The sequence below is a fragment of the Chrysoperla carnea genome, chromosome 3 (genome assembly GCF_905475395.1).
Source record: "Chrysoperla carnea chromosome 3, inChrCarn1.1, whole genome shotgun sequence".
NCBI classification, from domain to species: domain Eukaryota; kingdom Metazoa; phylum Arthropoda; class Insecta; order Neuroptera; family Chrysopidae; genus Chrysoperla; species Chrysoperla carnea.
In genome coordinates, this window is record NC_058339.1 from 83605258 (window position 1) to 83628821 (window position 23564).

Sequence of the window (23564 nt, forward strand, 5' to 3'; positions counted from 1 at the left end):
TGTACAATCTCTACTCACAGAGAGAATCAAACATTAAAGTTTGCAATATGGTAAAAATCTAATAAAGGAATTCGATATGGTGAATAAAAATATTTCTACGTTTAAAACAAACCCCCAAAAATATATATATATATATAATCAAATACCAAATTACTTTACTGCACATACACAGAAGGGGAAATTCAACAAACACATAAATGTATATGTATAGCAAAAATACTTTTATCCCTTTCTCCCCCTATTTACCGTACATAAAACGTTATAACGTTATATTATTGTGTCGACTTTTTAAATCAAACATGTAATATTCGAAAGTAATATTTTTCGAACATCATTTCAGTCGTAAACCAGCTTGCATTTTGGTTACATGCAATTACATTCAGGTCAAATACATTTTGTTTTTTTTTTTGTCTGTTTTCTTCAAAGTCAGTTACAGTGTTGAGGGTATTTAAATTTCAATTGGGTTGCGTTCATCGAACGCTTGTTGATAAAGATTATAATAATAAATATCAGGAGAGAGATCTTAGTAACTGCTGTTAGGCTATTTTGTGCGCGCGGACTTGATGCTGTGCTGTGTATATGTTTTGTATGTATATTTTACTTTTTACCAACTTGGTGGTATCAAAAGTGCGGTCGGTGGTAAGATTACATGCAGGTGTTCATTTACTTCTTGGTTTAGACAACGTTGTTGACCTCGATGGTTGGCTGTTCGTTTGTATTTCTTTACTTAACTTTTTAGTTAAGTCAACACTTGGGCTTGAGTATGCTAAACCCGATGAGCAAATTATTTTATAGTGTACAGTAGCGTCACACATATTCGACACTATTAAAATCAGAGGGTGTCGAATAACTAGGATTGAATAAAAAAAATGCGTAGCGCAGGAGCTGCGTTAGCCAAGCTAATTCCCTCAGATGTTAATTTTTCAAAATTTTGGATTTGAAAACTAAGTGCCTAGAGAAAAAAAAAACAAGAGTACTTTTTTGCTTAAAACTGATCAAAAACACAAATATATTTTTTACTTTGAACAAATTCAAAATTTTGTACTTTGCGCATCTCCCCACCCCTTGTTATTCTATCGATTTTCTCATTCAATGAACTTCACCTTTCAAATACCAAAGCCCCTCTTCATACCAAATTTTATTCATATCGGACTTAAATTGATACGTATGTTCATATATATTTGTAAATTTTAACTATGGTCATTTTTGACATCTATTAGGTAGGGTCGATGAACATTAGAAGAAATTTTATCACCAATACAAAAACAATATCTTCATTTCCTTCGAAAATTCGCTAAAAAGTAATCGTTTTTGAATAAATGTTAATTATATTTGCTTGCTAACATAGTTTACCTCGGTCCTTAGTTGACGTTGAGCAGTTTCTCTAAAATCATCCAGAAAAAAGTTCATTGTTTAAGGTTTAAAATTTGAAAAATCAATTTTCTCGAATTTAGAGCGCTGTCAAAATTTTTTTCCTACGCGAATTTTACTTTTAAACTTATAAATGAACTGAAAACTTTCGCGGAAAATAAGAATCTTGGACGAAAAATCTATCGCTGTGAGCTCATTGGCTGGGTAAGCTTTTGAATTCAAACAAGGCAAAGGAGGCACAGTCTTCTTAAATAATTTTCGTTGGCATCGTATTGAATTATGAGAGACATTAATTTTTTTGAATCGACGAAATAGGATTGGTTTTTCTCTTATTTTAATTTGAATTTGAATCAATCAGTTGCAAAAAGTACATTGGGAAAATGCAAATTTTTTACATTGGGAAACAATCGTTTTTACAGCGTCTTATATAATTCTGCGACCCCAACCGAAAATATGAATCACTTACAACGAACATCCATCTAGGGGAAGCTAAAGAATCTGTTCAACGGACTTTGTATACTCAATCCCAGATAGATATAACAACAGCATTAAGTTGGGTTTACTTAAGTAAATTGTATGTGTGTATAAGGTATATGACTTATCTTACCTGGTGACCGCGCGCATATGGTATTGCTGTACTTAAATATGGCAACATTGATATACAAGTTTTTGTCGCCGATATAATAAACATACACACTATACGATATAATCCGAGCACACGATTCGGCTACCTTCGTATACTGTCTTGTTGCATTAGTAGAACTGGCATTGCTGTAAACAGTTGTCTTATGTATAGAGAGAGTTCGTTTTGTTGACTTGATGCGTTTGTTATAGTGTTACTTAAATAAAGTGTGTATTGTGTATACATTTTGAATTTTATTTTTAAAAAAGGCCTGTTTTTTTAACGAATTTTTATTGAAAAACAAAATTTTTATCAGTGATTGTTTTGTGAAGGCAGTGAATTTTATTGGTGGTTGAAAATATTTGAACCGACAAGGATTAATCGTGAATTTGTGTGAAAAAATAACTACATATGTGAGAATTCCAACACATGTTTGGATTAATTATTGTGGATTTTGAAAGAGTTTTTTTAATCCAGAAAAATGTTGTGTTTCAAAAAATGTGATTTCAATATTTTCTAAATAAAAATATGTGCAAAGTGTGATTACATTTTGTTTGTTGTTTTTTTTAATGAAATTTCATCAAAACTAAAAAACCCCAAAATTTACAAATCATGATTGGAATACGCTTTTATTCATCGAAAGGACTACTTCTTCAATTATCTTCAATATTATGTAAGTTTAAAATTTTTTTTGTTTATGATTGAGAAGTGATGGCGCGCGGAATTATAACGAACTTTTTTTTTGTAACGTTCGTGGAGATATCAACGCAACGTTAGACGCTATAAAGTTTTTTTTTTCTAAACTTTTTTTTTTTGAAAAAAGGTACATCGTAAGATATATATTCATTGCAATAAGATTTTTATGAGACAATTCAAACTGTTTTATAGTATTTCGAAGATAGATGTGAATGTCGTTTTGTGCCCATTTATAGTTTTTAGTACCTAAACTGAAAATTTTTATCATTTTTATTAGCTGACTCGTACCAACACGAACGTTCAATAAATTTTTATAACGTAAACTTATTATTTGTCACGTTAAACTGTGTATTAATATCTCGATATTTTTCTGTATGAAATATATCTACTTGGCTATAAAATAATATTTTTATTAGAAATTTCCTTAAAACGAACAAAATTTAATCGATGTGTTGTATTGTTAAGTATTGGTACAAATAGTCTAGTTTATTCGGGTGTTAAATGATTATTTCTCTTGAGACCGGCTTGTTTCCACTTCAATTTTTTGAGGTTTCTTGGCTAATCTGCATTATACATATACAGTGTGTCGCATTTAAGATGAAGACATCTCATATTTTCGTTATTTATAGGAATATCGATTTGAAATTTTTTACAGTCATCTAGGGTGAAACGTCACATTTAAAAAAAAAACTATTAGCGTCAGAGATGATTAGAGATATCGAAAAAAATTTGCCAATTTATAGTAGGCTGAGTTTAAAGTTTAGATTTTAAAGTTTCAGTTAAGTTTCCTATAAAATGTGACCCATCACCCAGTACGACTATGGCAAATTTCAAATCGATATTCCTATAAAGAAAAAATCAGGATGTCTTTATCTTAAATGCGACAATGGTATGTTTGAAAATTTGATAGTTTTAGCTCCAAAGAAAAAATTACGAAAAAAAAAAAACATGGCTTGTACTTTGAGTGCCCTTGGCAAAAAGTTTAGCCTGAAGAAATTCGTGGCTTATTACCGGACTGAAAATTGGTAGAATGTCGAAAAATTGAGAAATCAATTTCTGGCGAATCTCTTGTAGATTTGTTGATCTCTGTAGATTTCTTGTCTGATTTTTGTGCTGATTTGTATCTCATCCAAGTTTATTTCCCAGATAGCACAAAAGTCTTCATTTTCTTTAAATTTCTATTTAGAAAAATTTTGAACTTTAGTCAGTACATGATGCTCAAAATCTGAAGCCACTTATCGTATATTAATTATTCGAAAATTCAAAAAAATATAACTTAAAAAATACCAATTGGACGGTTAAATAATTAAATAAGTGATTTCCTTTTAAAGATTAGAATTTTATTAGCAGCAATATGTTAGAGTATTAGAGAGAATAATTGCTATAGGCGCCAATAAATGTTTCGGTAATAATTAAAATAGGAAATAACATATGGTGACCATTTTTATGGCGTAATTACAATGTAATAAACTTAGCTTACAATCTTAAATTTTAAATACATTTTATATGAATAAAAATCATTAATTAATATATTAAAATCTTATTAAAGGTTTTTCATTAAGGTTGTCTGAATCGAAATTAGACATATTATGAATGATATATATGATTAAATTTATTTATTTTTTAATTTATTCGAAATCGTATGAATTTATGCTATTTTATGTGATACGAGAGTTTTTTATTACAAATAAATAAAGTAAGATTTGCAACTTATTTTAGACAGCAGTTGCTTTAATCAATGCGGTTATGCGCGCAAGTAACCGAATTTCTGTCTGCCAAATTAACATTAAAATTTTAAACATTAGACATTCTTAATGGAAAACACTTTCAAGTTTTTGTTTTTTTTTTTTATTAAATTAAGTAAAAAATTAATAAATAAATTTTTATTATGGTTTTAATATTGTAAGTAGGTGAACGTAGGTGTTTGCATTTGTCAACACATTAAAATAAAAAATCAATTTCGATTATTTTTTGTTTGTAGATAATTTTCTCAATAATCGTAAAAATTATAATTTTAATGAAGTCATATTTTTTATCGATTTTTTTTACTTAAATGGAGAATAGTTTCTAATGACTTAATGGTTTCCTTATTTAATAAATGTATGGATTTGTTGTGATGAAAGATTTGTATAAAAGACTTTTTTAAACTGTGTTTAAATCAAAATGGTTGCCGCAACTTCAGTTAACTTATTAAAAGGAAACATATTCTAAGAGTCTGTTTATGATTTCTTACTCGTGTATTGATTCAATAATTTTCAGTTATAATTATTCAGAGATAATATTTTTGTAGCAATGGTAAAATTACCATGGTTAAAAATTGTCTGTAGATTTTATCACATCGAATAAAATACGACTTTTAGTTTATGAAAGCTTAAAATTTCCACAAACTTTATATTTTAAGCCATGAAAGTTTATTATTTAAGCAATTTACTTTGTCAGTTTTTGTTTTCCCGATATTATTTTTAGTTTTTCTGGAGTAGAAAAGATTTTTATACTCACGTTTTCTTAAAATCATTCTTAAATCGTGTATATGCATTTTCCTTAATTCCCTTTATAAGCAGTCAAATCTTTTAATACGCTTTAAGGTGTAAAATTTTTAGATTTGATATGTTAAATTTGGCGTGTTTAACATATATCTTCCTATAATGAAGTGTTTTTAAAGGTATGCTTTATTATATGTAACAAGGTTAACTATTTTAAGATTAATTTGGACAACTAATATTCATTAGTTAAAAGCATGATAAATAATTTCCTAGAAAGAAAATTATAATAACCAGCCCTTTTTCCATAAAATACACTTAAGGTAAGGAAATGAATGGTATTTGTGTATTATTTCTTGTCTTTAGTGTTTTTCTCTAAATATTTAGCCATCAATATTTCAAAAATTATGTTATATTTCGAAAAGTTTTTCTCTTAATTTTCGTCTAATTTTCTCAAGTTCTAACAAAATACACCCTCAAAATTTTAAACGCCAATTTAATTTTTTGGGGACGTCCTTAATTTTTAAAAGATTATTTCCTGGACATTTTTAGAAAAATATTTTTAACTTATCTACGTGATTAAACCTTCAAGAAAGCTGTTTAAGTCAATTATCGTTTTATATTAATTAAATTGGAAATTAGATCCTTTTGTTTAATTTAAAAAGGAAACACTCAGCAAAAATATTGATTATAAAAACAGTTATTACTTATAATATAAAATTTATTTTATAATAATAATAAAATTTATAATTTTGCTGCTTTGACTATAAAATTCTGAAAAACGACAATTTTCTATCAAAACAATTACAGTAATTACATTATTACTAATAATAAAATATTATTTACAATTAAATCTAAACAATACTGAGAACAATTTCAAGGATATTAATCTATAATGATAATAATTTAATATCATAAATTTTATATAATTTTTAATAAATGAAGGAAACTGTGATTCATACAATTCATTGATTAATAATGCTTTGCTATAGAAGAAATATGAACCACAAGTGATGACTACATGGTGGAATTATTTGAATTATTTTTAAGAATATTAGTTTCTCTTTAAACTCAGATTTGTACGTCAGCATTAAATACCAAATTAATAATATATTTATTAAAAGTAGATTTAAGTTAATGTATTTTACAACTAACTGTATTAGTTGTTTTAATACTTTTGGAACTATAACAAATATCGCAGGATATTTGTTTGCTGCTTGGGAGTTAAAACCAAAAAAACTTATTACCTATGAAACTAAAAAAATCTAGCTAAGAACACTCACCGTTAAATTACTTTTCAAACGAAGCCAAAAAGAAGCAAAATCCGTTTAGGCGCTACAATGCCACAGAAGACGGACACACACACATAGCGGGTAAACTTATAACACCCATTTTTTTTTAGTTGGGGGGTTAAAAATGAAACTGCGGTTCAATTTATTTGTTTTCTACAATTGCTTCTAACAAATATTTCCGGCCAAAAAATTTTATCATTTCGAGAAATAAAATAATACATAATATTTCCTAAAATAAATACAAAATATTTTGTGATTCATTTCAATGTCAAAGAATTTGTTGCAATTTAAACTTAAGATTTATTTTAGGGTAAAACAAACAAAATACTTAAGAACATTATAAATCTGAATAATATCAAACAAAAAGTATGCAAATGCTGCATACTTCCGACCTTAAATGATATTATGACGCACACTGTTGTTGGAATTATTTTCTAAAAATAGTTTTCTCTTTAAACAGAACACAGATCATTCAGTCAATCAGTGTTAATACCTTAATTAATATCATTAAAAAACATCAATAAAATTATGTCAAGATTAAAAAAAACTTTCTCTTGAAATTATCACTTCTTTTTTTAATGTATCATATTTTTATAAAATAATTTCTATATCTCTACATATTATTAAATATTTTTTAATAAATTATTCTCTTTGGAGTAAGCATTGTGAAAGGGGAGTTTTTTTTTTCTGAAAGAAAGTTTATTAAAAGGGAATGAATTCTCTTTATCCTGTAAAAGAAGGGTATTTTAGGGGTTGATATATTGAGTAATATTTCTTTGATATTTACTTATATCATCCACTCTCGAAATTGTAGAATATATAGAAACACTTGTGTCTACAGTAATTATTATGATGCAAAAATTTTAGTAGCTGTGTTAAATAATAGTGATCTATTGTTCAAAATTTTAAGGGATATACTATAATTGTGCTCTCAAATATTTTTGTATTCTTTACATCTGCGTTCAACCGTGATAACAGCTTCATACTTTACCGATAATAATCTCTTTGGATATAAATATGAGTCTTTTAGGATGTATGAGCATGACGATCAAGTAATATCAGGTAAACAAATTAAAAGGTATATATTTTTTCAATTTTGATAGTGAATTATGTTATATCTTGACGATATTGCAAGAAAAGTAAGAATAAAATTTTTCGACATTTAACGTAATAAAATATTGAAGTTTTCTTTAATTATTCAGCTTTAGATATTTCCAAAACCAAGGCAGATATCGAAAAATTTTATTCTGATTTTTTGTCTACATTCATGAAGTTATAATAAAATTCATCATCAAAGTTGAAACTAAGATAAAAATAATTTCAACCCTAAATCTACCCTGCTCGTACATCCCTTATATGGACATGTTTACTTTTTTCATTCGTTCCAAGTGAAAATTATCAAAAACTTATAAAAAATGTCATTTTTTGAGATTTCTTCGTAAGAGCAATGTATTTTACGTCGATTTCCGAAAATTTATATCGTTAAAATATGAACGAAGTTTTATTAGTTTCGTAACAAAGTTCTAATAAAATTTTATAATTTTTTTTACTAATTATTTAAAAAAATGGCACAAGTAATGATTGTGTAATATCTTGAGTCATATTTATTATATTTCAAGTTTCGTTCTCGAGATCACTGTGTGTAGTACCGCCTTTGTGCGCTTATTCATTACCACATAGTTCAACCATAAAATAAAATTAAGTAAGTGTATCCATAACAACTGGTTTATTTACCCTTCATTACGTTTTTTGTGCGTTTCAAGTAACATCGTTTTTTGATTTCTCTTCAAAAAAAAAAAAAAATCAAATATTATAATCTATCAGATATCAGAAGTAAAACACTAATTTGTTGCTTGTTCATTGATAAAAATGAATAAACGTAAATTGGAAAACAATTCTCATTTGGAGGTACTCCAAAAAAAATTAAAAAAATATCAGCATTTAATTGATCAGGAAATGTCATCAAATTTAGTCGACGATTCTGTTGATAATTCTTCATCTGAGGGTAAATATTAAAATATTAAAATACCTAAATAATTAAAAATATATATACCAGCATTTAATTAAATGATCTGGAAATGTCATCTAATTTAGTCATTGACTCTGTTGTTAACTGTTCATCTGAGGGTAAATACTAAAATACTTAACTAATCAATTTTTGATTGTTATTGGGCAACATTTTTTGTTGTACCTTGGGCAACAAATCTTATGTTAATAAGTTGTTGTACCTTTGACTGGGCAAACATTAAAAAAAAAAAAAAAAATTGCGTCAGGAAAATGATAGCTTGTTTTGACCTAGATCTTTTGCTCTTGCAGACTCAGATGTTGACGACCAAGATCAGAGTAGTAAATCTGATATTGAAATGGAAAATGCCTCAGATAAAAACTTGAAGGCGTCAGTGGAGTTGCAGGAGACGAAGGGTTCTGAAGTTCCCACCCTCAGTGAATCGGTGCTCCAAATCCTGGGCTCGGAAAAGAGACTTTTAAAGGATAAATGCTTTGTTTTGCACCCTGAACTAGCGTCATGCTGGAAAGATTTATTAGCTTCAGGCATGAACAAAGAAGATAAGTCTAAAATGATTGAAACTTATCCTAACAAAGGAAACTGTCCTCTAATTGCACCAACTCTCAATCCGGAATTACTCCCTCTTTTACATAAAACGGCTAAATCTCGTGATAAATTTTTTGCTAATCATCAGGATGTGTGTGGCCGTAGTTTAGTGGCTATTGGTACAGCCATCTGCAATATTTTGAATGATGAAGAGGAACCGGTAGATAAGGAACAGCTTTTAAAGCTTCTTTGTGACTCCAGCAGCATGATGTGTGACCTGTTTTTCCAGTTGTCCAAGTCCAGACGTGCACAATTGTACTCATGTGTTGATGGAAAAAGGAAGTCTGTTCTTGAAGATTCACCCACAGATGAATTTCTTTTTGGCATCGACCTTGCTAAAAGAATTAAGAATGCCTTAGCTGTTGAAAAAACAAGCTTGTCTTTAAAAAATCAAACTCCACGAAGAGATTCAAATCGACCTAAAAACTCTTTAAACTGGAGAAGCCCGTCTGCTTCAAGGATCAGCTCCAGTCAGACGGGCTACAGACGTCACTTCAACAAATCATCAGCTGCAAACAATCACAATCAAATCACAACTCGATCCCGATCAGGGAACCAACTCCCTCCAGCTCAAAATGCTCAGACACAGAAGAAATAAAGGTGAGTCCTACTGCGGGTAGGTTAAAGTATTTCGTACATGCTTGGGCCAAAATCACCTCCGATCCTTTTATCCTTGAGACGATCTCCGGATACAAAATTCCATTTATCTCTACACCAACTCAATCTTCAAAGCCCTCCAATAATCATTTATCTGAAAATAAACTTGAGGTACAGAAGGCTGTGAATGACCTTTTATCAACGGGCGCTATCCAGCAGTGTGCTGAGGAGGAGGGCCAGTTTTTATCAAGAATTTTTCTTGTACCCAAAAAAAATGGTAAAATGAGATTTATCCTTAATTTAAAGCATTTAAATAATTTCATAGAAACTGTTCATTTTAAAATGGAGGATTATAGAACAATTTTAAAATTAATATCAAGAGAATGTTTGATGGCTAATTTTGACCTGAAAGATGCATATTTTATGATTCCAATTCATAAAAATTTCTGGAAATACCTAAGATTTACCTGGAATAATTTCCTTTATGAATTTATTTGCTTACCTTTTGGCCTCTGCACGGCCCCATGGGTCTTTACTAAAATTTGTAAACCTATTATTTGCCACCTGAGAGGGCTAGGTTTGATATCAGTAGTATATCTTGATGATTGGTGGTTGGCAGCCGATTCTACTGCCCTGTGTTCAGAAAACATAAGAATTTCTCGTGAGTTAATAGAATCTTTAGGTTTTATTTTAAATGAGAGTAAGAGTAATCTTAACCCTTCAACATCATGCAAATTTCTGGGTTTTTTATTTGATTCAGTTCAAATGACAATTGAACTTACAGAAGAAAAAAGGTCTCATATACACAATTTAGTATTGAAATTTAGGGATTCCACTCATTGTACTATCAGAGAATTTTCCCAATTTGTGGGAAATATCACAGCAGCCTGCCCAGCAATTAATTATGGCTGGTTTCACTCTAAGGCGTTTGAGCAAGAACGTTATTTGGCCTTACTAAAATCTAATAATGAATACGATCATGTTATGAGTATATCTCCTTCTTTATTAAATGAATTTAACTGGTGGTCGATTAATATTATAAATTCTAAAAATCATATTAGAAATTCAACTTTCCCCTTCACTATATATTCAGATGCTTCAACTACAGGATGGGGAGCGTCGTATGATGGACAGGTGGCTTATGGGCGCTGGAGCCCCATGGAAAGATCGTTTCATATTAACCATCTAGAACTTTTAGCAGCTTTTAACGGTTTAAAATCATTTGCATCTGATTTTGCTAATTGTAAAATTCTCCTAAGAATTGATAACTCGACTGCAATTGCTTACATTAATAAAATGGGCGGTACCAAGTTTAAACACCTGAGCGTTTTATCCTATGACATTTGGTCCTGGTGTGAATGCAGGAATATATGGATATTCGCTTCATACATTCCTTCTAAGGATAACGTTGATGCGGACAGAGCTTCTAGAATAGAAAATATAGACATTGAGTGGGAACTGTCTTCTGGTGCGTTCGATAAGATAGTTTCTCAGCTGGGCAGGCCAGACATTGATCTTTTCGCATCATCTTCAAATAAAAAATGCAAAAGGTACTGTTCCTGGCATCGTGATCCTGCTGCAGTCACTATTGATGCATTTACAATCAATTGGAAACATTTAAATTTTTTTGCTTTCCCTCCTTTCTCATTAATCTTAAAATCACTTAAGAAAATCCAAATCGATCAGGCTTGTGGAATTGTAGTAGTTCCAAACTGGCGCGGTCAGCCATGGTATCCTGTATGGCTTTCGCTGCTAGACTCAGAACCTATCATTTTTCAACCAGATGTTAATTTACTTCTCTCTCCTTGTAGACAAGTTCAACATCCGTTGGCTCAAAAACTGTCTTTGATGGCTGCCCGATTATCCACCAGGCATTTAAAAAAAGGGGTTTAAATGATGAAGCCATTGACATCATTATCAAGTCCGTCTCTACTTCAACCCTGAAACAGTACTCCAAGCCAATAAAAGACTGGTTTTCTTTTTGCTCACAAAAAAAAAAAAAAAAAATTGATATGTTTAATCCCAAAGAAGAAATGTTGATTGAATATTTCACAAAAAAATTCAAGGAAGGTGCACGGTATAGTATTTTAAATACTACTCGTGCCGCAATATCCCTTATTTGTGACAAGGAGATTGGAAAAAATCCTTTGTTATCACGCTTTCTCAGGGGTGTTTATAATATTAAACCTGCTAAACCCAAGTATGATAGAATTTATAGTTTAGATCCTTTAATTGAAAATTTAGAGCGACTAAATCCGGTAAATATACTTAATCTACAACAGTTAACAACAAAATTAGTCGTGTTGATAGCATTAGTTTCTGCACATCGTGTCCAAACAATTTCTTTAATTAAGAGAAAGAATATTATTAAAAAGGATGTAGACTATGAAATCGAAATCCCAGAAAAAATTAAAACTTCCAGGCGGGGCGCGTTTCAACCCCTATTAATATTAAAAAAATTTAATAAAAATTCAAATCTTTGTGTGGCATCTACCTTAGAACAATACTTACAGGTTACATCAAATTTAGCCGATAACATTGAGTACTTATTTGTTACAACTCGGAAACCATATAAAAAAGCATCGAAAGATACTATTAGTAGATGGCTCCGATCCTTTTTATTGGAGTGTAAGGTTGGCGATAACTATGCTTCTCATAGTTTCAGACACGCTTCGACTTCAACTGCCTTCAATAAAGGAGTTGACGTAAATATTATCAAAAGTCTGGCAGGATGGTCAGATAAATCAAAGGTATTCGAAAAATTTTATAACAGACCAATTGTTAATGATAAAAAATCTTTTGCTGAGTCAATATTATCCTGATAATGTTAATATTATTTATTTAAACTTTGTTTTTGTTCACTTAAATTATTTTGCATATGTTCGTATTATTTATGTTTAATTGCTAATTACTAATATTTTGTTTAAAAAAAAAAAAAAAAAAAATTAATATTAATAAAGATGTAATTAAAAGGTCTCCCATTTAATTGATACTGTTAACTAATCAAATTTTAATTTATTAAATATGATTAACACAGCTCTGAACATCTACACAGTGATCTCGAGAACGAAACTTGAAATATAATTGTAAGATCGAGCGAGCCCGCCGAAGGCGGGTGAAGCTCGATCATAATTATATTGATAGTTTCGTTCGAAGAGATCACTCCCCCCCCCATTATACCACCCTCCCAGTGATCTCTTCTACCTAAACTAAAGCACTTCTGAACTGTATGAAGGGTAAATAAACCAGTTGTTATGGATACACTTACTTAATTTTATTTTATGGTTGAACTATGTGGTAATGAATAAGCGCACAAAGGCGGTACTACACACAGTGATCTCTTCGAACGAAACTATCAATATAATTATGATCGAGCTTCACCCGCCTTCGGCGGGCTCGCTCGATCTTACAATTATACGACATTGTTCATTATTTTATAAAATTTTTGTTTCACTTATTCTTTCAAAGCAATTTAAAAGTAAGAATTTAGAATTTTTGGAAAAACAAGGGTCACCATGAAAATTCAATACTTCTTAATTATAATATTTCTTTGATTGTTTACAAAGAAAGTATAAACCCTATTTCCATCTAATTTAAAAGAAAGCGTAAGATTTCATTGTTAATCTTTTCAAACCGTGTTAAGTTTTTCCCATTAATTCATAACTTAGCGGTACAAATTAAATTGTTCCTACTTTTATTCAAATCAAGATTAAGCGTTAAGATTAACAGTTTCCATTATTTAAATTTTATTATAATGCCCTGAATAAAATCTACAGGATCTTGAATGAATGAATTCTTTTTAGAAAACAATGATTCATAAAATCATGTATTAAAAAAAAACTAAATATTTTTTTATAATCTGAAATACAAAATTTATAACCAATTTCAGACTGGACCATATCAAATACGAGCGCCATTAAAAATTTATTGTTTTTATAATATTATTATTTCCATGCATCAATTCCCACTCACGTGCTTTTATCTCGTTTATACCTAATTCGATACATATATACAGTGTGTATAATTAAGTTGCCACTATACGAAATATTTTATGTTTGTTTTATGAAAAAAAGTTATTCGAGTTCTGCATGGCTTAAAACGCAAAATAAAATAATCAGTTTTTTAAGTATATCGTCAATGTTTATTAAGAAAAATTGATTCTTATTGAAATCTTAGTTCTGATATCCAATGTTGTCCACCTGCCACACGGGAAAAAAGTTTATTTTGATCTTCTAGGTATTAGAATTGATAATGTATGTCTACAGATAGACACAAACGCCAAAAATTGATATTTTTTTATTTCATATTTCGTTCTAGGCAATGCAGAACTTTTACGTTTCCATATGGTGCCTACTTAATTGGACACACTGTATATTCAATATTTTTTATCAGATCGTTTTTTCAAGTTGAATAAATATCTCTTGTAAAACTTATCTTGTGATAAGAAGTTTTTCTTGCATGTGCATAATTAAGATAAGCACCTGCTTACACAGTATTGCAAAATTACGTTTTATAGTTTCTTAATAAAGTAAAGTAAATGACCTGATACTTTTTTATTCAGTACATTATAAAGAATCATTTTTTAGCCAAAAAAGTGGACGGCGGCTTACATTTTTTTTTTATAATTTTCAGTTAATAACTAGTTGAAACTTCAGTTACATGTTTTTTCAATGATTTTTTCATCTTTTTTTCCATCTTGGGTTGATATATTTGATAAATATCAAAACAACAGTAAAATAATTTATATTTCGTAAAATTATATTTATAATACGAGTTTATTTCTAGAACATAATCTCTCCAATCATGCTTTTTTCACTCAATCGTATTTTTCTACGATATTAAGAATTTCTGAACCAATAGTTAGCATTCTGGATTAATATTACTTCACAATTTTTTTTTGCTGTCTAACTAACGATGCGATCGCTTTTGTGATATTCTGTATTAAATATGCACCTGTATGAAATCACAGTAATAAAAATAATAATGCATTATAGATATAAAACCTTGGTTCAATTTTCTCGATGTGCATATCCATATAAAATGAATTATCGTGTAGTTTTCATTGATAACAATTTTTATAAGAATTGCATAGCTGAACAAACCTTTAGAATATAATTTTAAAATCATTCCACCGTACAGCACATTAAACACTTAGAATGTCCTTAATTTGTATTCAATAACATTTCTATTTGATGGTTAAATACAGTAGTTATAAGTTGAAATTAAGGAGTAGCAAGATTTCTGGTAAAATCACATAAATCGCTTTTGAAGGATCAGCACTCATAGCCTGAATACTCGTCCACTAAACTGCGTAATTGATTAATATTTCTCTTGGAATTCTTTTGTTATTTACTCATGTTAAGTTCATTCTGTTACGAAAATTCTTGTAAGTGAGGCGTTCTTTTGCAAGGAGTTCGGGAAAATTTTGTGATATATATCTGTTTTTCACCTCAAATGCATTATTTTTCTTATTCAAATGGTGGTGGAGTACGTCTTGTACCTGGGAGCATTTGCGCGTTTGTAAAACAATCAAATTTCTGACTGGCAAATTAAAATTACAATCTTTAATAATAAAATGACTTGAATACGACTTTTTTAATTTTTAGAATTGCATCTGGTACAGTGCTAGCAACTGCAAAACTGTCTGTAATGTGTAATTTAAATTGATAAAAAGGCAAGAAATACCATGTAAAAAATTTATAGTAAAATGATTTTAAAAAAAAAGTAATTTTTGAAGCTGTTTACAAGAATTTGCGCTAGTAAACTTAAGGTAATCTTTTTCACATGCCAGACGTACTTGATCCCTTCCAAATTTCAATAAAAAAAGAATTATTCTCATTCCAACCGTTTTAAAATCAACTTCTTTTTTTTACGTTATCAGTTATACCGGATTTGAAGACATATGCAAATTATGATTAGTAGATACCGAAACTCCTTAACTAATAATTAAAAATTCTTATCATTATTTTTGTTTGCATATATTATTTAACGTTTATAAATATAAATTTAAAATAGCATTTTATTTATAAACAATGAGAAACTTGATATTTGTTTGCTTACATAGTAAGTTTTTGTATTTTTTATTTTAAAGTCGTTGGAATTTTTTAACGTACACAGAATATAATTATTATTTAAATACATGACGCGCCATTTTGTGCTGACCACACCATTAATTAAATTATATAACTTCTGTATTACACGGAGAGATAGATTATATGGTTTGCATACCTAATTAGTATAAGATTCCATTTAAAAATATTAGAATAGCTGGTCATTAAATCTATCGATAAGAATTTTTCATTAAGTTAATAATACTAAAAAGAAATTATTTTTGATAAAACTCGTCTTCTTAGAATATTTTGATATAATCGCGTTCACGTAACTAATTGCCTATAGCCTTGAATTTAAGCTATAAAAAGGGTTATTTTGGGATGAATTTTTTTTAGAGATCAATTTTGAACGTAGATTTTTTATTTTAGAACTCAAAGATCTATCAATTGAAATCTTTTTGAAATTCTTCTAAACTAAATTCATTTCAAAAATCAATTGTTATACAATCTTCGATATTTTAAAAGTAGTATGTTCTGGCTTTCATATTTAATCTAAAAAAATATTATTTGACATTAAATTTTCATAACTTTCTCGCTTATAAATTTTTCAACTCGTCAATAACAGGCGATTTTGCAAATTTCGAGCAAAGACTTACAGGCTTGAAAGGGCGAAAATAATATTGTTCTCATTCAATCCACTTTACTGCTTTAATAATGTTGTGCTGGTAAATATTGTCTATATTTGTATCATCGGAAAGGATGATCAATTATAATCCTTAGATTCAATTTACAGTTTTATATAACAAAACATTTTTAAACTTTATTTCCGCCGTACCTTTTCGCCCTCCTTTATCTTTTTTGATTGAGTTCCGCTATTATTGTAAATATTTCAAGAATGGGGATGATGACTCAATATTTTTTTGATCATTTAAAATCTCCACAAACGGGAAAGTAAAGGTAGTTTTTTAAAAGCTCAAATTTAGAATCAGTTATTTATCCAATTAATGAAACTAAAATCTTCAGTATGTCTCGCAAAAAGCTACATTTGGTGAATGAGAGCTGGATATTTAGAAAATGTTACATTTTTTCCGCTACGAAACTTTTTATGACGAGTTGGATACGAACCGGAATCTCGTTCCAATTTAATAAATTATTCTGGCTTGTATTTGTTTTTTCATTCACTTTTTAAATAAAAATTTTTTATTACAATTTTATTACCATTATTCCTTCAATTATTTTCGATTAAATATCGAAAGGTACTCTTATCGAGTGTCTACAAATTCTCGTGTACTATTTTTGATATGTTTTAAATTTACTTAAAAGGAAATAAAAATATATTTTTAAAAAAACATTGGATGAACGCATTGTTATTACACTTTAAAAAACATGGAGTCATGTAATAATATTTCGTAACGTATATATAATAATATTTTCCCATTAAAAAGATGTTACATTTTAAATTATAAGTAGTCTGTCTTGATTCTCACACATTTTAAATAGAAATCATAATACACTACCACCTTATTCATTGTAAATAATAAAACAATAATTCATTTAATTATTACTATAGTAAAAAAAAAAACTGAGAAAAATTAACATAATAAATATACATAGCACAGCATTTTAAATGTGTTATCATAAATTGTTTTACTGTATGCTTAAAAATATTATTATACCTTATAGCGTTTTTTTAAACGACCAATGAACAACCGTTGTAAAATATCATGTCCAATATGAATACAACGTTAAATTTTATTTAGGTTTTTAAGGGATATCTCGGAAATTACACATCCAATCGTATGTAACTAATTAACTTGTAACTTATAAACTGAGTTTTACCAAATTGCGAAAAAAATAATTTGGGTAATTTTTTTCAGATGGGTAAAGTTTAGAAAATCAGAAAAAATTTACTAAATATATAATTTTATTTATTATGTCCATATAACTTTAACACTCATTTGGACTCAAAAATTGCAAAAATCGGGTTCATTTGAGGATTGAATGCGTAGTTTCTAAGATATCTTCTTAAAATCACATAGAAAAAGCTTTTTCACGGCTCGATTTCGGACAATTTTTTAGAAAATGTTTGTCGGATCTCTTAATAAACTATATTTTCACATTATATTTTTTGAATCTAATTACCATAGAATATTCAAAAAAGAACAGTTTTTTGAAGTAGGTAAAGATACGAATCTATCACGTTTTTAAATTATCAAACTATCTGGCATCCATGTAGACAATACTTACAGGCACAGCACCATCTACGAGATTTTAATGCTTTTTTATCAAATTTAAAAAAAAACAATATCTTTAGTTGGTCCCGATATTCTGTATATATAGAAAAACATCGCCAAGAAATTACAAGAAAGTACTTGCTCCAAAAAATAATAAGGTTCAAGTAATAATTTCTTGGTTCAAGAATATCTTTAAGCATTCAAATACATATTTTCTTGAATTAGTGATTGGAATCGTTGACTCAAGAAATATTAACTTGTTATAAGAACTCACAGAACATACTATGTCCTTATTATTTACACACTGTTTCACTGTTTCATAATATTTTTATGCATTCAGTTAATATATGTACCACTACATAGCTATGTGTTATATATATTATTAATAGGGAACAAGCCATTGTTTTCACAAATAATAATTAATAAATTTTAATTATATATTCAAAAATATATTAATTATAATAAATTAGTCTGCGTATTATTATTATTATTAAAATTAATTAAGTGAACAGAAAATAGAATAATAATTATTGTCAACAAAGGTAATTTGTTTTGTTTCAATAATAACAATAATTTTAATAATGCAATTGACGAAATTCTGATACAATCACTATTTTCGATTAAATACAACAGGATAGGGGTGAAGCCACGAACGGACGGAGTGTTTGTTTTGATTGAAAATGTAATTATGATTTTAATGTATTTGTCGTAGATCGATTGTCGAATCGGCTATTTTTAATAACCGTTAGTTAGTTTAACAAAACAGTTTTTATACAAAAAATCTGAAAGCCGTTTAGCGGGTTTTAATAATCATTGAACTTTAACTTGCCAAATTGCATAAACGTTTTGCATTTATCAATGGAGCGGATAATGTAAATCAAAAATGAATAAATAAAACAAACTAAAATAAACAATTGACTGAGTTAGTTGTTGAAATACTCTGTATAGAAAGTTTTGAATGTCAGTGTTTGAAAATGGTTTAAGTTTTGCGTTTATTTTGACTCAGAGATACGCATATCAGTTTTAAATCATAGTAACTTACAGAGGCGTAGTGAGGGGTGTGGAAAGAACCGACCAAAAGTGTTCGAATTATTGAACGTTTCGGATTATCGAATGGTCAGATAACTGAGACTTTGCTAGATTTAAAAAGTACAAAGAAGGTTTAAAATGATTATCCAAATCTCCCTTTTCAGTTATAAGCAATGCTCATCAACTTTTTTTCTCACCAGGTTAGTTAAACGTTCAAATCAAAAACCTTATTTAGCAGTTATCAAAGTATTTATAATGTGTTTAGAATTCCATATACAATTTGCTGACTTCTAATAAATAATTAATTGTTATTATCTCTTAGAAAATAAAAAAAACCAGCCCAGTAGAAAAATACTTTTGATATCATATTCTCAAGCATTATTATTATTATATAACAAAGACTTCCTCGTAAATGGCTTTAAAAGTTATTCCATGTTTTGTCTATATTTGGACTTAACTTTTAACGTTTATTGTTTTAAAAACTTGATCGAACATTATTTTAATGAATCTTAAGTTCTATTTTTGGACTGCAATCTTGAAAGCTCAATAAAATGATACACTGTAAAAAAAACTTGTTATAAGGAAGTCTTGTGCTTACATAAAATTTTTCGATTTATCGTTTATTTGACCCGATTGACACGAGACAGTATTCAAATATCAAATTTTAATCGTCATTAAAAATTGAAACAAAATATATATAATCGGTCACATGTATCTTAAATTCAATAGATTTTTATTTTTAGTGTTCCATAAATTATTTTTAAAAGTCGTAAAATTTTGACATTATTTATGGTCTGAATAAATGAGTTTTCGTAGAAATTTAATAAATAATATAATTATAAAGAATTGGAATTTAATAATTTTAGAAAGTTTAACTCAAGTCATACATTCAGGTTAATTACAATTTTTATGAATTGTCACCAAACATATAAATAATTATAATGAATTCGTATTGAAAATTAATCAATTCGTATTGAAAATTAATTTATCGAATTTATTTTTATTTTCAAAATTTTTAATGAAAATTGATAGACAAGACAATATTTTTTATTTTTAATCCCTGACTAAAAAGAGGGGGGTTATAAGGTTAAAATGTCTATGTATCTGCGTGTCTGTGGCATCGTCGATTCTAAACGGATGAGTCAATTTGGATTTTTTTTTTGGTTTCGAAATGTAATTTTGATCGAGAATGTTATTATAGCTATGATTCAAGTGCGAGTTGCGAGATGTGGTTAGAAATGAGATGATGATACTTTTCAAACAAAAAAATATCGAAGTCGGTTCATGCATTTAACAGCTACGATGCCATAAACAAATCGATTAGATCTAATTTTGTGTCGAGAGTTTCTATAAATTTATTTGTTTTTATCGTATTCAATAGACATTGGGAACAAATTGACATCGATTAAACTCGCCGTCAAGCCGAATGTGGTCTATTCATAATTCTGAACTCACCAGTTTTGCAACTAATTAGTTTGATACCTAATTAAAAAGAAATCCAAAAATGGTATTGGTTTTCAGTTAATTAATAGAATATTTATCAAATTTATATCCACCCAACTGTTATGCCACAATTTACGTTCCAATTAAATATTTATTTCTATTAATCAACAATTCATTATTTATCCTATAATTGTGTTGTAAAAAAAAATATGTATCAAAAATTAGAACAAAGACCATTGTCAAAACAAAATGAATATGACATTTTCATATCATATTTATGGTATGATAATTAACAAAATTAAAAATACTTTTAATTATAATAAACACTCATTATTATAAGCATTTAAGTCATCATACTGTAAGAGATAAAAAAAAAAGGCATTTAAACGATCAAGCGGTGAAAATGGAATCTCTGAAACAAGAGGTTCCGCTTTTTTTATAGAAATAATTGATCCATTTTTTAACACGCTTTTATTATTTTAACCTGTATATATGAACTAGCCTCGTACCAGTTCGCTTCACTGGGCTTAAAATTAAAAACCACCGCTTTATAGCCTCCACCTCTCTTGATTTCACTTATTCCCCTTCCATAACACTCGCTGGTATTGTTTAACACAGCTAAAATATATGCACAGTTTTCATTTTTTTAAGTGTAAAATAGTGCTATCTCATTAAGTATATCAAAAAAGATGGCCATGCATTCTTTTACATATACTATTTTAAATTTTGACAGAAATCTTTAATTTATGGTAAAAAATCATGACAATAGAATTTTTTAATATATCTTTATAAACTATAGCTCATGTGTTGTTCTGATGTATGAGCTATATTGTTGTACTGTTTCATTCAAATCCATTCGGTAGTTTTAACAAACAAATAAACATCCTTACTTTCACATTTATACTATATGGGGATGTTACGGAATCTTTCAACGTAACTTTACCCTACTTCCAGGCATCCGATTGACTTAAAAATTTGCCCTTTTATCAAGGATCGTTGAAAGTACAATAATTAAATAACTTGCTATCCTGTCCAGGATCACTTGGATAATTTTCTTTCTAATTTCCTTACTAAAAATATATCAGAATACGATTGGAACAATGAAAACTTTTTTGTAGAGCTAAGACGAATACTTTCTTTACTGTTGCTCGTCGCATTTAACTTAATCGCATGTTTTAAGATGGTATCAATTAAAAATGGATTAAAATCTGAACTGATTCGATACGGAATCTTTAAAAAATCTACATAATTATATCTAAATATAACAACCAATTACAAATATGGAATGTTAATTATTATCTTCAAAAAAATAATAATAAAACTATGAAGTAACCTTTTTAAAAACCTTAAATTAGTAGCTGAATGATGAATAAGGAAAGCTAAAGTTTTAGAAAAAGATCCCAACACAAAATGTATATAGATTTTTTTTAACATACAAAACACTTAACTTTGATAGATTGGAAATTATAATTAACCTTAAAAAAAACGTACATAGGTATACAAAGTGGAGAGAGGACAAGCAACAGGCTAAACAACAAACAACAACTTGACAACACAACACTAAAATAAAACTGGTTAACTTGATGACCGGATCGTCGCCGTTTAAAGTTACGAGACTCCATTTAATAACATAACTTCATGTACCGGGTGGTTCTTTTAATAATGAAATAAGTAATTATATACTGACTAGTGATGTGCCGAATATTGTATGTTGTACATTCGCGGATGCAAATGTTTATCTCTATTATTCACGAATGCGAATGCGATCTTTTAAATGATTTTTTGACATGATGGAAACAAAAAATTAATAAAGAAAGCGATTTTCTTGATAAGAATTGTTTTCTGTTGGAAATGAGGGAAAAGGGAAATTTTGGATAAAAGGCTTAATCAATACTGAAAATTTAAGGGGGAGGGGGGGGTTGCCCGATTATTTAAATAATTACATAATTAAATGAGTTCAAAAGTAGACAAATTTAACATTGGTCTTATGGGAAAACGGTAGATGGATGATGTGTTTTCATAGATTTCTCCAAAACTAGTCGGTGGAAATTTAAAAAAAAAACTATTTAAATTAAATTTAAAACTTTAATAAATTTAATTGAAAACAAGAAAAAACCTGTTGTGCCCGACTAATTAAGGATGTATGAGGTTGCTAGTGGGAACACAAATTTTAAAAAAAGTATGTTTTCAATTTTAATGGTGAATTATGTTATAAGTTGACAATATAAGACGAAAAGTAAGAATAAAAATTTTCGATATCTGGAGTAATTTTTAAAATATTGAAATTTGAAAATTGGCTTTAATTATTTAGCTTTCAATATTTCGAAAACTAAGGCAAATACGGAAAAATTTTATTCTTATTTTTCGTTTACATTCAAGTTAAACAAAATTCATTATCAATGTTTTAAATAAGGTACAAATAATATCAACCAGAAAGTCTAAACTTGCCTTGGCGTTCGTACTACCGTAAAGTTACAATTGAATATCAAGCACTGCGATTATACCCTTTACTGTATCGATTTGTTATCGTAGTTGTAATTTCAATATGTTATCGGTATTTCTTTTCTATCTGCCCTTTTATTTTTTCGAAAATCCTGAAAATTTTCCCAATTTTCATTTTTCACACCCAGATACATTGTAATAAGACAAATTTTTATTGGTTTAGTGCAGGAAAAATACCCTCCCATTAAAATGCTGAAAGAAAAATTGTAAAATTTTCTTTCACCATTTTAGTAGAACATAGCCTATGGTATTTTTGAAACAATGCAAAGAAATTTTAAACCGACAATGAAGTAAACAGTAAATTCATTAAAATCCATCATACTGATTTTAAGTGAAATCTGTTGAAAAATGAATTCAATTTTAATAAACATAAAAGATATAGAAGCCATTCTGTATATATATACGTTAGACAAAGATAAATGCATGTGTTAATAATCGGCCTTCCGAGCGGTAGCTATTTTTTTTTGTTTTTTTATTTCAACGTTAGGTTGTTTAACCAGTTTTTGAAAATTATCCCGCTCTGTTAGAGTAAACACATTACACACACACATACATGCATACGTACATGTTCTTTGTACATCATTACAAAGTTCTTCACTTCGTCGTCATGATTTGATATAAACTATAATAACGTATA

The 23564-nt window shown here is 28.5% G+C and overlaps 2 protein-coding genes across 4 annotated transcripts in view; both read left to right on the top strand.

Moving 5' to 3' along the window:
• The first annotated feature begins 2541 nt into the window (after positions 1–2541).
• The window catches only part of LOC123297006 (hemicentin-1), a 217472-nt gene continuing 196449 nt past the window's right edge, over positions 2542–23564 (top strand). For both annotated transcript variants that reach the window (XM_044878754.1, XM_044878755.1), the window contains exon 1: positions 2542–2666. In XM_044878754.1, coding sequence (XP_044734689.1) covers positions 2606–2666 — 61 coding nt within the window. In that variant the 5' untranslated portion in view covers positions 2542–2605. The remainder of the gene's footprint in view (positions 2667–23564) is intronic.
• LOC123297007 lies at positions 8344–12468 on the top strand. Of its 2 annotated transcripts, none has more exons than XM_044878758.1 (3): positions 8344–8466; positions 8778–9672; positions 12329–12468. In XM_044878758.1, exons 1-2 carry the CDS (start codon positions 8418–8420, stop codon positions 9668–9670), a joined length of 942 nt encoding a protein of 313 aa, XP_044734693.1. In that variant the 5' UTR covers positions 8344–8417; the 3' UTR covers positions 9671–9672; positions 12329–12468. The 2 variants fall into 2 exon arrangements, with proteins under 2 accessions (XP_044734693.1, XP_044734692.1); XM_044878757.1 differs by lacking the exon at positions 12329–12468 and adding an exon at positions 11481–11512.